The following is a 16828-nucleotide window of genomic DNA, read 5'->3' as shown; positions in this document are numbered from 1 at the left end:
GCATTTGGGGAGTTGCAGTCCAATAGCATCTGGAAGATTCCAGATGCTGGAATCCCCACAGAACTCCCCCCTTAATCCAGAGGAGGTGGGTTGGCAGACTTCTTCTGCCCCTTTGAGAGCAGTGATTGAGGGCCATTTATTGTGTTGCATCTTGTCTGATTTTACCAAGAATTTTGTAATGTTGGCTGGGCACCACTTTTTGTATCTGCTGCTCTCCTTTTGAAATCGCCAATTGCAGATTTAAATTAATTGTTATTCTAAATTATACTCTTTTAAAGTTTTTGTTTATTATTGTGAATACTTGGGGAAGCATTTTAGCTGAAAAATATATTGTGTATTTACTAAAGAAACTAATCATTTTCTTACCAGAGGACCTTAGACACTGGGTCCTTCAAGACCACAAAGAAAAGTAAGTATGCTCATGGTTTGGTCTCAACAACAGTTCTACACAAATTCCAAAATACAGGAATGCTCTGAACAGTGAAACCCTAAGCATGTTTACTATGAAGTGAGTCTCATTGAGCTCAATGGGGCTTATCCCCGGCAGGGTATTTATGACTATAGCCAAAATATCCCTTTCAGGGTTTATTAAATGATCCTCATAAAAGTACAGTACAAATGATTATATACAGAGTGACCAGAGGTCATAACTGCAAAGGAGGACAAGGCACCACAAAATGGAGGATATTCAAGGAAAATGGAGGACATGACCAATAAAAGCTAACAGCACTACTAGAAATATAAATGTCATGCTCCAAATGGAGAACATTGTGAAATTCCTCCTGACTAGAAAGCTGAAATGTAGGATATGTCCAGGAAAAGGAGAACATTGGACACGCTGCTTATATGGTGCTTTTGAATGTTCAGGATGCTTATCACACACCATCCCAGCCATCCTTGCCATAGCCCTTCAGGTGTTTTTATCTCTGTTTTGCACAGAGTGGGCAGCTTATACCTACCACCCTTTCACAGATGAAACTGGAGATATTTGTGGCCAAGAAACATCAGATTGTGGTCAAGATGGCAAATGAGCCTATTGGGAAGAACACGGTTTCTGCTCTCTCCTCTCCCCTCTGTTGAGTTAACCGAGTATAAATTACTTTTGCACGTTGTACTCAGCCTGCAGCAATTGGAGTAAGGGGGGAAATGGGAGGAGGAAAGAGAAACTAGGATGCTTTAAAAGCAGCTGACAAAGCGGAATGACATTCATTGCTACTGTCCCTGCCAAATCAGGACAGTTGGAGGGTATAGTATAGTAGCATAGAGAAACAGTATCTTGAGTTCATGGCACAGGCAAGATTTATGCCAAGAGTTTCTTGGTTTACAGCTCAGTAGCTTACCTGCTATGTTACACTAGCTCTCACTGAAACACTTTTGAACTTTCGGCTAGATTTTTTTTTTTTTGCTGGGTTCTTTCTTTTCAGCCACTCAGTCTTTTATCTTCTTTAAAGCTGTATCAAAGGCCTTTGTCACCAGGCCATTCTGTCCTTAGCACAGCAAACCAGTTTTGGTCCTCTGTGTTTTATTGTGCATTCCCACTAACATTTTCTTCTTGGCAACCATCTGTTTTATTTAATACTTTTTTTAAAAAAAGAAAGAAGTAATTTCAAAGTAATTTACTGGTTTAATTAACTATCATTTGTACTTGGATTTTTGTTCATGGGATTGCTATTTATTCATTCAAAAAGGTTGCCCCTCTTTTTTGTTTGTTTGTTTGTTTGTCTAAAATGATAACAGGGTTTTTCATCCATTTTAAAAATATATGTATTTTAATAAATTCTCCACAGAGAGAGAGGAAAAAACCAGATAAGCAATTAAAAAACAACAACTATGCCATGGTTTAAAAACTCTGAGTAAATATTTTCAGTGTTCTTCCTATAGCTCTCCATATAACAAACTATATACTGTAAAAGTTAATGGTTAATGCAGATCTTTCCGTAAATTTATGTGAGGAGTTAGTATACTGACTTCATCTGTGTTGCTATCAGCATAAGTGATAAATGGACACAAAACTGTGCAGAAATGTTCATTGTGTTTGTCATCATTTCTTATGGAATATATATCTGAAGAGTGCTTTTTCCCATAATTTCTTCCCCATTGTAAAAGTGATAGAGGATTTTAACTTCTCCAGTCCTATGCAATAATTAATCTTGCTGCTAAACAACAAATATGTAATGTGAAGTCAAAGGCTTTCATGGCCGGCATCCATAGTTTTTGTGGGTTGTTTTGGGCCACGTGGCCATGCTCTAGAAGGGCTTATTCCTGACATTTTGCCAGCATCTGTGGCTGGCATCTCCAGAGAATGAACAAATATGTAATTTGTTCTGGCATCTTCAGCCTTCTCTGGAGATGCCAGCCACAGACGCTGGCGAAACGTCAGGAATAAGCCCTTCTAGAGCATGGCCACGTGGCCCAAAACAACCCACAAAAAACTATGGACGCCGGCCATGAAAGCCTTTGACTTCACAACAAATATGTAATGTAACTACATGATTAAGCAATAATTACATAATATCTTTACATAATAGAGATATGTTAGTATTTGTAAATAGGGACAACAGATCCAAGATGAGAGACAATTCTGCAAGTTGGTCGGTGATTATCTTGGACTTCATGGCAAAACTAGAAAACTCAAGGCAGTGCCATCACATATGAATGTAAGAGCCTCCACCACATCCCCAGCATTCATCTGGAGCATCCCTTGTTAAATCAATGTTACTTAATTTAAAAAGAGATCAATAAGGTTTTCCCTCCTTAAATGCATGCAGTCTGGGATATTTCCCTCCTGTTTTACCTCTCCCACCTTCAAAAATGTCCCCAAATCCCACAATAATATGAGATTATTCTTTTGTTACACAGGTAAGAGATAATTGCCCCAGTTCAGATGGCAAATCCAGGACTGTATCCTTAATGGCAAAAGAAAACGATCCCTTCATCCACTCCTGGATAACAACAACAAATATTATTTATTTTATATCACTAGAGTATATTATTGCTAACCCCTGAACATCTCGGCATTCAATATTGTGGGATTTGGGGCCATTTTTGAAGGCAGGAAAGCTAAAGGAGGGGGGAATGCCTACCATTTTTGCTTACCTTTGTTGCCAGGGGAGAGTTGGGGGTGCTTGTTAGAGTATTATGCTATGCTATGGTTTGTTTTTATTACTATTATGCCATGTTATGCATTTTTTGTACTTTGTATTCATATTATCTTATTATTATTATTATTATTATTATTACCACTATTGTGTGCATTAAAGAGGAACAACTGCATTTGTCCCCCACCCTCCCTCCCACTTCCCACTTCCCACTTCCCTAAATTATTAGCAAGTGAGGAAGGCAACTGTGAACTTCCTCTGAACAAATCTGGCCAAGAAAAGCCTATCTTAGGGCCAGCATCCCTCACAGCAAACTTGATGGAACATAACAGTAAGCACTTAGGACTTCTAGACAGATTAGTTTTAGGTTGTTCTTGAGTTTTGAATATGACACCAAACGCAAAGGCAAAAAGGAGTAAAAGCATTTGCACGTGTGGATCCCTCCCCTCCCCCCAAGAAGTGGAACCTCTGCAGGGTGACCAGACACGTCCTCCTTTTCCAGGACCTGTCCTACATTTCCAGTTTTCTCTCTCCAAGAGGAATTCCCAAACGTCCTCCTTTGTGAGCAGGACTAAGCAGCATCCCTGCGCAACCAATATGTTGGGTGGTGTCCTCCCTTTTTCTCTGGCACGTCCTACATTTTGCGGTGCCTGGTCCTCTTTTCTGGGAATTGGAGTTTGTTGTGGGGCCCAGAGCGGAGCCACAACAAACTCCAACTCCCAGAATTCCATAGCCTTGAGCCAGAAAAAGTTAAAGCGGTGCCAAAGCGGGGTTATTTTTCCAGTGTGGATGCATCCAGGGAGTGGGAAGCAGGAGAGGCCAGTCAGCTGCTCACTTGCTCCTTCTAGTCCCAGAGGAGAAGAGAGGCAAGGCGGGGAGCGCGCGCCCTGGCTCTGGCTCCGGCTGCCGCCTTCCTTCCTCCCGGGACCCGCGAGCGCCGCACGTGGCTGCCAGCCCTGGGCTCATTTGCATCCCGCCAGGATTAACCCCTTCCTCTCCGGAAAGGCTGGAGGCGCAGCTGAAGGACACACACACACACAGAAAATAGGACCAGGGGTCCTCCAAAGGAGGACCAGGACCAGAACAAGGGAGGGCATCCCGGGGAAATGGGAGGCATTCCAAACGGCAAAGCTCAAAACATTCATATATATTATATATCAATTAATGGGGGGGGGGGGACGCTGGGTGACTAGATGTCCTCTCCGCCGAGGAGGACAAGGCACTGAGAAATGGAGGACGGGCAATCAAAACGAAGGACGCTCCTATAAATACAAATGCATGCTCCTTATGAATGAAATGAGCAGGGCTAAGGAGCAGGCATGAAGCGGAGGCCTTGGGGAATTCCTCCTGGACAGAGGGGGTTGAAGTGGAAGGCGCGTCCGGGGAAAGGAGGACGGCCGGTGTGTATCTGGGGAGAGAAGCTCTTCCTACCAACCCTTCCAGCTCAATTTCATTCTTGAAGGAACTTTTGGCCAAAATCTTGAGAGCCCACCGGGGAAAGAAAGACCATGGGGAGTGAACACACACAGAGAGACGGAGTGGCAGTGCAGACAGTCCTCAGTCAATGCGAATCTGTTGCGGATTGCCACCCAGGCAGGATGGCCACTCTTTGGAAGCGGGAGAGATGCCTTTCTCTTCTTCCCCAACGACTGCTTCCTAACAGCTAACAACTATGAACGGAGATGAATTGTCTCGCTATGATTTCTTCGCCATCTCCTAAGGGAAAAGTCGCTTTCTTTTTTCCCCCAGCTAGATTTTAGGCTGCATCCGCACTGCAGAAATAATCCGGTTGGACACCACTCAGTGCCAGGGAATTCTGGGAGTGGTAGTCTGTGGTGCTTCCTTTAACTCCGGTGCCACAACGAATGGTCATTCCTAGAATTCCATAGCATTGAGCCAAGGCAGCTCAAGTGGGGTCAAACTGGATTGTTTCTGCAGTGAGGACGCAGCGGAAGAACTCGGGTCTGGCACCAGCCTTTCAGGGCTGCCCGCTCGCCCCCGAGGAAACCTGGCTGCCTGAAGTCTCAGGGCGGGCACCGAGCTCACAATCCTGGAGATTTCTTTCTTAAACATAACAATCTCCTCCTCAGTTTCAATAGGTTTTCCGGGAAGGCAAGGGGGATCAAATGGGGGCCAGGGTGACCAGACTTTTCCTCCTGGTCCAAGACCTGTCCTCCATTTCAACCTCCTTCTCTCCAGGAGGAATTCCAAAAGAAGAAGAAAAAAGTCCTCCACTTAGAGCAAGACTATGAAGCAGGAATTGCTACGTATATTAGTATCTTTAGCTTTTCATTGGGCGTGTCCTCCGTTTCCCTTGAATGTCCTCCTTGGCGGTGAATGTCCTCCTGATCCTCTTCCAAAAGACCCACTGAATCGGTGGGGTCCCGGTTGGCTCGTCCTTCCCCAGGGTCTCCTCGAGTTAGGACCACTAACCATGAATATTCGGACCATCACAAGGAAGAAAGGGGGGGGAAAGAGAACCGTTGTTAACTATTTAATTCTCCAGGGTGCATTCGTCCTTCCTTGACACTTGTCACGTCTTCGGTGCCATACTTGGGTGCTTCATCCGGAGCCTTCGCTTTCTCTAAAAGCTCCTTTGCCAAAAAGGGAGTTGGGGGGTCCCGTCGGTGCCTCCGTCGGAGATTCGTGCAGAGATCTGCTTTTGCTTCTTCCTTTTCCCCGCTGATCCTTCGGAAGAGGAGAGCAGCTTTTCCATCCGAAACCCAGTTGTTTTTTGCCATTACTGTTGACAAAGAATCATATACTTCTGGTGGGGCTTTATGACGTCATAACAGGGGGCAGAATGCCACGGTCGAGCGGGGCTTTTATTGAAAGCGGAGAGCGGCTCTCTTTCGCCCTCGAACTATTCCGACTACGACCCAAACTCACACCGGGATTGAAGCACAGGAGGAACAAGGACGACGTCTAGGGCGACAACGAGGTAAGGACCGTGGGCAATCCAGACCTCAGGGCCCCTCCCCAAACCCACCCTATTTCTTCCCCGCGATCTAGGAATGTGAGTGTCTTGAGAGCCGGCGTTTCGAGCTGCGTCCAGACTGGAGGAATAATCCGGTTTGGCACCACTTTAGCTGCCATGCTCTGGAATTCCGGGAAATTGCAATTTCCAGACTTTCAGAACATGGAGCCCTGGCAGTTGAAACGGTGTCAACCCGGATTATTTCTCCAGTCTGAAGCCATTGTCTTGCGGGCAGCCCTTACCCTGAGTCGATTGTTCTCTCTCTCTCTCTCTCTCTCTCTCTTTATACAAACACCTTTGTATTTGATTTTAATCCGAGACAAGAATGAGGTCCACTTGGCCAGGTTCTCCGTCTCCCAAGGTGAGCCGAGGTCCTCGCCCCAAAGGAGGACAAGGCAACGTAAAATGTAGGACATTACTGAGGAAGGGCCATGGAAAGCTCTGAACACTCAGTGTGTATAAATGCATGCTTCTTCTTCCTGCTCCAAATGGAGGACCTTTGGGAATTCCTCCCGGACAGAGGGTTGAAGTGGAGGACATCTAAAGGAGGACGGCTGTTCTCTCTCTCTCTCCCCCCCCCCCCTTCCACTCACACACATAGACACAAGAGCAGGGCACTTTCTTCAGCAGAAGCACCAGGGACTTTAGAAAGAGCCGAATGAACACTGCTCCAGTGCATACACACAAGGCAACGGATCGGATGCAAAATAGTAACATGCATCGGGAAAAACCCATAATCAGGACTTTGTGCTCCCGAAAAAAAAGCCCTGCTTCGCTGCAGGATTCAGAGGCGGGAGGTTTAAAATATTGGGAGAGGGCTGCTTTCTCCCGCTCCCTGAAGCCACTTGGCATAGATTTATTAGAGAGAGGGAGGTCTGCTTTTGAGACTACAGAAGCCAGCAGTGACCAGAGATTGGAAAAGTTATTTTTTGGAAGGTGGGGATGAGAGCACAAGTCTTGCCAGGTGGTCTCGGGGGATTCTGGAAGTTATAGTCCAAAACTTTCCCAAACTCTGGGGTGATGTCTGCTTTGAATTCCTGCAAAAAGAAAAATATGTGATTTTCTGCTTGTAGCCTGAATCTCATATTCGGACGGACATAACCCCTCCCCCGCCCCACTTCGCGTCTCCAGTAGAATTAGGTTTGAGTCTTAGACCAGGAGTCTGGAGACGAGGGTTCAGCTCCCAGCTCAACCATGATGAAACCTACTGGGTGGCCTTGGGCAATAAGTCACACTCTCTCATCCTCGTCGGGGGAAGAAGGCCATGGCAAACCTCCTCTCAACAAATCTTGCCAAGCAAACCTCGTGAAAGGGTCGCCGCAAAACGGAAACGACTTGAAGGCAGGCAACAACAAACTGATGTGAGTCTAGGATTCACAATTATTTCGAGAGAGCGCACTAACACAATATTAACTCTATTTCTGACTTCCCAGGTTTTTTTGGGAGGGAGAGAGGGGGGTCAGGGGAGGCTGATTCACTGCACTGAGGCTGCATCCGCTCAGCAGAAATAATCCGGGTTGACATCACTTGAATTCCAGTGCTATGGAATTCTAGGAATGGTCGTTGGTTGTGGCACCGGAGTTAAAGGAACCACAACAGACTACCACTCCCAGGATTCCATAGCACTGAGCCGTGGCTGTTCGAGTGGAACCAAACCGGATAGTTTCTGCAGTGCGGATGCAGCATCCAGAGTTCCTCCGAATGTCCCCTTGACTGGAGGCCAGGTGGCTGCTAAAAATCCCGCGTGTTAGCCAAGGAGAAAGAAACCGGGGGTCGCGGGGGCCCTTCTGAGCACCGGCTCGAGGCTTTGGGAGCCAGCCGGGCCTGGGGGCAAGCGATCGGGGCCCGGCGCCCGCCTTCTCCCGCATCGGAGCGGCCCCCCTTCTACGGGCCTCCGCTTGGTCCAGGTAGATTTGGGGTGGGTCCTCCTGAGGCCATCCACCCGCTGCCCGGCCTCCAGGTAGCTGCCCTCCTTCCTCCACGTCACTCCGCCCGGGTTCTCAGCAACAACCTTCCTCGCAATTGGCTGGGCCGGGAGGCTGGGCCCTTCGCGGCGGCAAATCCGGCCCTTGCCTTCGCTTCCCTGCAAAGGATCGACACCCCCCCCCCCCAAGAACTCCGCAGGGCAGCCTCCCCTGGAGCCCTCCCGACCAGATTGGGGAGTCAGGCCCAGGCACAAGGGCCCAGCGGAGCCTGAGCTGAGATAACACACGGCCATCAGTGTGTTCCGCACTGGTGCCACAACACGCTACCATTCCCAGAATTCCATAGCCTCGAGCCATGGCAGGCAAAGTGGTGTCAAGCCGGGTTATTTCTGCAGTGCGGATGCAGCCCCCGAAAGGAGAGCGGGATTTGTCCTCTATCGATCTCTTTGAAGAGTCTTCTCCGTTCACCGGAGTCCTACTGATCTGGATCAAATCTGGTTTGGATCCGGTTTCCCTAGCGCTGGTTTCTCTTCCTGAGAACTCGCCTCGCTCGCAAACACGTGTGTTCTTGCCCCGTCTGGTTCCCTCCTTAGATTGCCATCCAAACCGGTGTCAAGAGGGTCTCTTCTCCTTCTTCCCCTCCCGTCGATCTCCACTCTGGACTCTGGACCCTCCAACCTCCCCCACATTTGATGGGCTCTTAGGCTGCATCCGCACTGGGGAAATAATCCGGTTGGACACCACTCAAAGTACCATGGCTCCACTCTATGGGAAGCGTCGTTCGTTCGGGGTAGTTTGCTCCGCTCTGGTGCCAAGACAAACGACACTTCCATAGCACGGGGCCGTGGCAGTTCAAGTGGTGTCAATACGGGTTATTTCACCAGTGCGGATGCAGCCTGGGTTTCCTTTTAAATGGCGCCCCGATGCCACAGTCGCTTATCGACAGTGGTGTCCATTAGACTCGGGTCCTTTCGGGAGAACGGAGGACTGGGACCAGGGCTGAACCCCTGTGGATGGCAAAGGGCAGGTCCTCCCTAAAGACCCCGAAGGCGGAGGAGGGTTTCAACTTTACTCCAGGTCGGTTTAGCCCCCCCCCCCACTTCTGCCAGGTCCCTTTTGAAAGCCAAGGGCCAGCCGTGTTTTGCTTTAAAAGGTCCCTCCCTTTCTTGAAGTAGAATAATGGAGGATGGTGATGGGGAGAGATTAATCATTGAAGAAATTGGAGACAGAGGTTGCATCCACACAGGAGATATAGCCCGGTTTGGCACTGCTTTAACTCTCTTCTGACTCAAGGTTATGGAATTCTGGGAGTTGGAGTTTGTTGTGAGCCCAGAGCGGAGCGGAGCTCCCAGAATTCCACAGCCTTGAGCCAAAGCACTTAAAGTGGTGCCAAACTGGGTTATTTCTCCAGTGTGGATGCAGCCAGAGCCTCCATCCACGCGGCAGGAATAATCCGCTTTGACACCATTTTTAACTGCCACGTCCAGGGTGTCCAGAGACTTGGTCCTCCTTTCCCAAGCCGTGTCCTCCATTTCCACCTTCCGTCCAGCGGGAACCCCATAAAGTCCTCCATCATATGGAGCAGGACGAACTTGGCATGTCTATGCGCGTTTTGAGCTTCTGTGGGGTCATGTCCTGGAAGTCCTTCTCCTTTGCCTTGAGGAGGACATGTGCCCCTTGGCCATGGCTATGGAACTCTAGGGTTTGTCGCAACAAACGACAAAAGGCCAACATTCCCCAGCACGGGTAATGAAAGCGGGGCCGACCCGAATTAGTTCCTGCAGTGCAGATGCGGCCAGTCTCGGCCCCACCCTCTTCCTAGCGCGGAGCCAATCCGGGGGCGGCCTTCTTTTTGACAGGCAGAGGGGGCCCGCCCTCTGTGACGTCTCCGGCTGGCTTTGCATGAGTTGCGCCGCTGCAAGAAGCTGCAGCTCAGTTGTCTGGCAAAGCGAAGCGAGACGACGACGAGGAGGAGGAGAAGGACTGGAGGAGGAGAGCCCAGGCTGCCCGCCTGCCTTCTTGCTGGCGATCCCCCCTTGCAGCAAGGGACAAGCCCCCCAGACAGACCCCCATCTCCTCCCTGTGTCCACCATGGAGCTGCCAGCGGTGGGCGAGCACGTCTTCGCGGTGGAAAGCATCGAGAAGAAGCGGCTCCGGAAGGTGCGATGCATCGGAGGCGGAGGAGGAGGAGGGCGATGGGGGGGCCGAGCGGGGGTCTCGGGTGGACTCTGGGGCCTGATTCCTCTTTTTTTCCCCTTCCTCTCTTGCAGGGCCGAGTGGAGTACCTCGTCAAATGGAGGGGATGGTCGTCCAAGTAAGTAGTCCCCTGCCCTCCCTCCCTCCCTCTTGCCTCTTCTTCTTCCGACCATCCGGGAAACGCCTCGGGGGCTCTTTTACATCTGATGCATCAAAATGGAGCAGGACGGGGGGGGGGGCTGTGCATCGATCGGGGATGAGGCCAGTCTTTGGGAGGAGGAGGCAGAGGAGGCGGCTGATGTGGAGCAGTGGCAGGAAAATGGCTCCTTTCCCTCGGCAAGGCAGGCTCCATGTTGCAGAAGCGAGCAGCCCCAGAGATCGGACGAGGGGGAAGGCGGGGAGGCAGGGAGGGGGGCAGGAGGAGGAGGAGGAGGGGAGGTTATGGGGGGGGGGAAAGAAGGAGGGAGGGAGGGGATCTGTGTGGTTTTGTTTTTTTAAAATGGCCTTAAATCCCCCGCCCGCTTTGCAATCCGGGCTGGAGAAGAAGGAGCCAAGGACTGTCACTAGGCGGCCAGCTCGCTGCACGTTTTAACTGGACCCACCGCCTTTCTCCCTGCCTCCCTCCCTCGCTGCCCCAAACACACTTCCCCGATCCTGCCTTCTCTGCGCCTCCTTCTGGCTCTGGGGGGGGGGGGGGGGGGGGGAGGGGGAGGAGGAGGAGGAGGGCTTGGATGACAGCCCCGGCTCAGGCGGACTCAGCACCTGGGCGGCATTTGGACGCCAAAGCCGGTGGCGGTAGCCAGGCTCTCCCAAAGGGGAAATTTCTGTGGCCTCGCCACTGCCCTCCCCAAAGAGACCCCCTCTCCTCCAGCCCGGAAAGCCCACTTCCAAATGGATCCAGGGTTAGGAAGGGGGGGGGTGTCGTCCGTTGCATCTAAAATGGCCCCTCCACGCAGCTGGCCAGGGAAGAAACAGAGAGAGAGAGAGAGAGAGAGACGCCTGGCACCCGAGGAAGGGGTCTGATCAATCCCCATGTCTTCCTCTTCTTTTTTCTTTCCCCTTCCTCCCTTTTTCCCTTCGCAAGGTATAACACGTGGGAGCCGGAGGAAAACATCCTGGATCCCAGGCTCCTGATCGCTTTCCAAAACAGGTGAGAAGATGTGCTGCTCTGGGGAAATCGGGGGGGCCTCGGGGAAGGGTTGGAGGGATCTCTGTTTTCTTTTTCGGAGGGGATGCTTGGAGGGGAATACATAGCCAAGGAGGGGGGGGGGGGGGCTATTGGAGGCCCCGGCAGCGAAGGCGTTAAAGCCAAGTGCCGCGGAGGCGCCGCGCGCAACCCGACCGCCCCGCGCTCCCCGCGATGGGAAAAGCGGCCTCCTCTGGCTTCTGCGGCTGCAAGCGCAGGGTGTAAGTCGCCCTGGGCCCCGGCCGTCCTCCTTTTCCCGGACCCGCCCTCCATCCCCGCCTTCTCTCCAGCGGGGACGGGCTGAAACACAAACGTGACAGGCAGTCCTTTTCACCTAAGACCCAGAAAGCATCTCTGCCCAGAGGGACACCGGAGAGACTGCTTACTGGCCCATAGGATTCCCCTGGGGATCGCTAGGGGCAAGCAGTCCTCCGTGGCCAGGTATGCCCCAATGTTTCCCTGTGGGCAAGGAGGGTCCGCTTTTGCTCTATGGGCAAGCCGTCTCTTATGTATCCCTATGGCCAAGTATTCTCCAAAGTTTCCCTGTGGGCAGATATTCCCCTATATAGTATTCCCCTATGTTTCCCTATAAGAAAATATTTCCCTATGTATCCTGCTAGGCAAATATAGTATTCCCCTATGTATCCCTATGGGCAAGTAATCCCCTACGTATCTTATGGGCGAAGATAGTATTCCCCTATGTTTCCCTATGGGCAAGTGTTCTCCAATATTTCCCTATGGGCAAATGGTCTATGTATCCCTGTGTGCAAGTATTCCCCTATGTATCCCTATGGGCAACTGCAGTATTCTGTGTATTCCTGTGACCATGCATTCTCCAATGTTTTCCCATGAGCAAGTAGTCTCCAGTTTTCCTCTGTGGATAGTTATTCTCTCAGGTATCCCTATCACCAAGGATTCTCCAATGGTTCCCTGTGAGCAAGTATTCTCATTTGTTTCGGTGTGTCCCCTCTCCAGGAGGAATCCCAAATTGTCTTCCCTTTTGAGTATCCCTAAGAAGCATGCATTGATGTTGCTAGGAGTGTTTCTGAGCTTTCCTTTTGGATTGTCCTCCATTTTTTTCCCTGGAACATCCTCCATTTTGTCCTCTTTGGTGGTTAGGACATTGGGTCGCCTCCTGAGCCCCCTAACTGCCACATTTCAGAGGTGGCCACATTGCGGGCAAAGTGGTTGCAGGGTGCCATGGGTGGCATGGCAGGGGGGGGGTGGGGGGAAGGACGGGGGGTTTCCCAAATTTGGGAGTGTCTCCCAGCGATGGTGCAAAGGTGGCAGCTGTATGGGCTTTCTCCTTTTTCCATGCACCTGGTTTTCCTTAGGATTTGGCACAAGGCAGGCCAGGGAGAGGCCTCCTAGGCCGGCGGCGGCAGTCAAGGAGCAGGGAGGGAAAAGGTGTCTTAGGTCCAAAACACACTGGATTATTTCTTTAACTGCCCTGGCTCAACGCTAGGGAATTCTGGGATTTGTTGTTTTGTGAGATATTAGCTTTCTGTGTCAGAGAGCTCTGGTGCCACAATAAACTGCAATTCCCAAAATTGCCTAGCACTGAGCCAGGGCAATTAAAAAAGCCATCTCAAACAGGATTATTTCTGCAGTGTGGATTGGGCCTAAATGTTGGTCACTTTTGGAGCCTGCAGAGGCTTCCTTGTGAACCTGGTGCATTTTGTGCTTTTCTGGGAGACGCAGACCTGACCTTGGGGCTCCTGGCCTTGCAAAACATCCAAAACATCAGGCAGGGAGAGGCTGGATCTCCATGTACTGAGCAAGGGCTGCTAGGAGAATCAGAAGCCACTGCCCCACTTTGCCTGGCACATCCCTTCCTGCCAAGGTAACCAGACATTCTCCTTTTCCAGGACACGTCCTACATTTCAACCTTCTTGTCCAGGAGGAATTCCAATATGTCTTCCATTTGGAGCATGACTAAGAAGTGGGCATTTACATTTAGATGAGTGTTTTGAGCTTTTCTGGGGTTATGCTCTCCATTTTTCTGGCACGTCCTCCATTTTTGTGGTGCCTGGTCCCCCTTTGCAGTGAGGACATCTGGTCGCCCTGCTCATCGCATGGCCTTGCTTGCAGGGGCAGGGGATTGCACCTGATCAGCTCCCAGGCTGGGTGTCTGGCTTGCTCACTTGGCCACTCTGCCATTATACAAACCGAAAGGAGGTCTCTCTGCCACCCTGTCAGTCAGGCAGTGGGAGGAGGGACTCCTGAGAACCCAAATGAGGCAATTAGCATCCCATCCAGCCCCCTCCTTTCCTGCAGGGCTGGTGGCCTCCCCCCCTTCTCCTCCTTTGTGGCAGTGCATTGGGAGGGCACTCGGGAGGTTGCCACCTTTGCCAGTTTGTCTTCTGCACAGAATAGATACATGTGCAGCATATTGCCTTTGCAAAAGACACCACCACCCCCTCTGCTAGCATCCGGTTTTGCTCTGTTGCTTGCTGTATTTGCTTCTGGGTCATCCCTTTGGGCTGCAGAAATAATCCAGTTTGACACCACTCATTTAAGTGCTGCGGCTGAATGCTGTGGATTTCTGTGAGTTGTAGTTTTGTGAGACATTTAGCCTTCTCTGTCAGAGAGCTCTGGAGCCTCAACACATACTCCAAGTCCTAGGATTCCATAGCATTGAGCCATGGCTATTAAAGCAGTGTCAACCTGGATTATTTCTGCAGTGCGAATGCAGCCTCGGTGTTCCTTTTCAGAGAGGTGGAAGAATGTTTGGGAGAGTTTAGGCAAAGGCAAGAGCTGGAAACATCAAGGCACAAAGTGTGGCCTTGCATGTGCCACCGCCAACTGCCACTGGTTTTGAAGCTGTGGATTGCTTCAGACAAGCTGGACCACCTTTTAAAATTTTATTTTAACCCAATATTAAGGGTGATTTGCCTCTTCTGGAATTATTTTTTGTCAAGAAGTGGCAATATAAGTTTTAATAGGTTCCCTTGGTTAATATGTTTTTTAAGAAACTTTAAAAGCCATTACAGGACTTCTGACCATTTCTGAGTGTATTCATTTTTCTGTTTTGGCAGTCCCTGCAGCCCCATGGCAAAAGATATAGTCCCTGGATCCACCAAGGCCTGCCTTGTTTAAACATTAAATAAACCTATTTATAGATTATTCTCCTTAATTATTTTTTTTAATTGGGACTTAAGTATTTATTCCTTCCATTGGGTTCTTGAAACTGCTCAACAGCCAAATCTTTCATTTGTTTACTGTGAAAATAAAGTTGGATTGTAAAGTAATTTATTTCCTAGTAAGGTTAAAATGGATATGCAGTTTCCTTGAGGTAAGTTCAGTGGAACTCAGTGTGACCTGCTTCTGAATAAAGATGTATAAAATTGTATTGTAGGTGTGCTTAGAGCAGGAGTCTGAATATATATATATAAAATATAAAATATAAAAAATATTTTAAGATTAAAGCTCTTGACAAAACAGTCAACAATCTGCAAATAAAGGTACAACTAATCATTAAAAAATGCTTCCATCCCAATTTAAAACTTAGACCTGGGGGGCATGATCAGAGCATTTCAGTGGCTTCTCCTTTTACAGAAGATAATCTATTCCTTTTGGGGGCAGCATTATAAATGGAAACATTTCTTTTAGATTTGCCTCGGAATTCCTAGAGTTTCAGAAGAACCTTGATAATTGCTTACATTGTACCAAACAGACATAGGCTATCTTCATACATACAGTGCTTGTGTTTCCTGCGTCTGAAAATGCAATATAAAGCCTATATTGGCAAGTTTAAGATGTATACATTTCGATATTCCAACTTGTTTTTTTTCAGACGTGCAAAGAATGAGAGGCCCAAAGGTGTTTTTTAGAAGTGAAAGTGTTGTGGTTGTTTCACCCCACCCCTTCTGCTTATCTGTGGATTCTGTAAGTGATCCCATGTAGATGCTTGAGGAAGAGGTACCTACTAGCTTGTATTACTGTATTTCATCATCTTGTTGCCTTTCATTCTGTAGCTTCCTCCCACTTCTTTATAGTGTGTTCAGTGAGGTTATTCCCAAGTAGGTAAACCTAGAGCCTAAATACCCTAAAGGCAGTTTTGGAAACTAAGCAAGGTCAGTTCTGGTTAGTACTTGCATGGGAGACTACCAATGAATAACATGGGCTGTAGGCTATATTTCAGAGGAAGGAACTGGCAAAACCACCTCTGAGTATTCATTGCCTAAGGAAACCCTATGAGATTCACGGGGTTATCATAAGTTAACAGACAACTTAAAGCATGCACACACACATACACACAGAGAGGTACTCCTAGGATTGCCATGTATAGGTGCTTAACCAATATGTTAGAGGTCATCCTTCCTCCCCTCCAGGGGTGACCAGATGTCATGACCGCAAAGGAGGGCAAGGCACCATGAAATGGAGGGCGTTCAAGAAAAATGGAGGTCATTACAAGATAAAAGCTAAAAATACTGATATCAATGAAAATACATGCTGCTTAGTCAAGCTCAAAATGAAAGGCATTTTGAAATTCCTCCTGGACAGAAGATTGAAATGTAGGACATGTCCTGGAAAAAGAGGGGTGTCTGGTCACTCTGTCCCCTCCCCATCCTCCCACCCTCCATACCTAGCCCTCTTGTGCACTGTTGGAAGTCTCCTAATTGCCACTGATTTTTATGTTTCTCCAGGGAGAGGCAGGAGCAACTTATGGGGTACCGTAAACGAGGGCCGAAACCAAAGCCACTGGTAGTTCAGGTAAATTCTCTGCAACCTTTTGTTATCCCTTTCCTCAGAATCAGACAGAGCAATAAAATGTGTTAAACTAACTGTGTTAAAGTGGAACCTTGCTGGACAGGATGATTTTACAGAAGCCTTCGTTATCAGCTGCTGTGTTTTTAATTGGCAAATATCTGCATCCTTGTCTCTTCCTTTCCCTAAGGAGTAGAGTTTCATTTTGGTTTCATCATGTCCTGGGAGACACTGTGTGGATGGGTGAATAGATAAATATAGTGTGTGCATCTCACACGTGCATGCAAATGCATTGTTAATTGTAAATGTCAGCGGAAGCCAAGCCCCCCCCCCTTCAGCCAACTGGCTACCCAGCCTGCAAATTAATAAGATCTCTTGGCCAATGTGTGTGAAAGCTCTTCTGACCAAAATAGCAGATGCAGGCTGGTACCTTAGATGTCCATGACTGAGCTCCCTGTGCTCAGAAAGAAATTTTTTGATGGATGCTTTGCAGAGCCAGCTGGCTAACAGCTATTTGCCATCTTGCATTCTCAGCTGAGTAGTAGATCTAGATATGAAATACAGTTCCTACTTCATTTTTGGAGATCAGCCATGCACAATAATGTCTGTGATTTGGCCAGAAGTAACTGGAGGCGAGACAGTTTGCAGCAGCATTTTCTGCCTGCCAGCCAAGCTGCTTCCTCCTTTGGCTCTCCACATAGGTTCTTTTGCTCTTGTGCTCAAAAGGGCAACTGAT

The 16828-nt window shown here is 48.9% G+C and overlaps 1 protein-coding gene across 1 annotated transcript in view; it reads left to right on the top strand.

Annotated features, from left to right (window-relative positions):
- The first annotated feature begins 8755 nt into the window (after positions 1–8755).
- Positions 8756–16828, top strand: part of CBX4 (chromobox 4) — a 10379-nt gene continuing 2306 nt past the window's right edge. Inside the window, exons 1-4 of the mRNA XM_042450916.1 lie at positions 8756–10160; positions 10271–10314; positions 11281–11346; positions 16032–16098. Of these exons, the coding sequence (XP_042306850.1) occupies positions 9750–10160; positions 10271–10314; positions 11281–11346; positions 16032–16098 (588 nt within the window). The 5' untranslated portion in view covers positions 8756–9749. The remainder of the gene's footprint in view (positions 10161–10270; positions 10315–11280; positions 11347–16031; positions 16099–16828) is intronic.

The sequence above is a fragment of the Sceloporus undulatus genome, chromosome 2 (genome assembly GCF_019175285.1).
Source record: "Sceloporus undulatus isolate JIND9_A2432 ecotype Alabama chromosome 2, SceUnd_v1.1, whole genome shotgun sequence".
NCBI classification, from domain to species: Eukaryota; Metazoa; Chordata; class Lepidosauria; order Squamata; family Phrynosomatidae; genus Sceloporus; species Sceloporus undulatus.
Note: the sequence above shows the minus strand (reverse complement) of the source record. Positions and strands in the feature narration are given on the sequence as shown.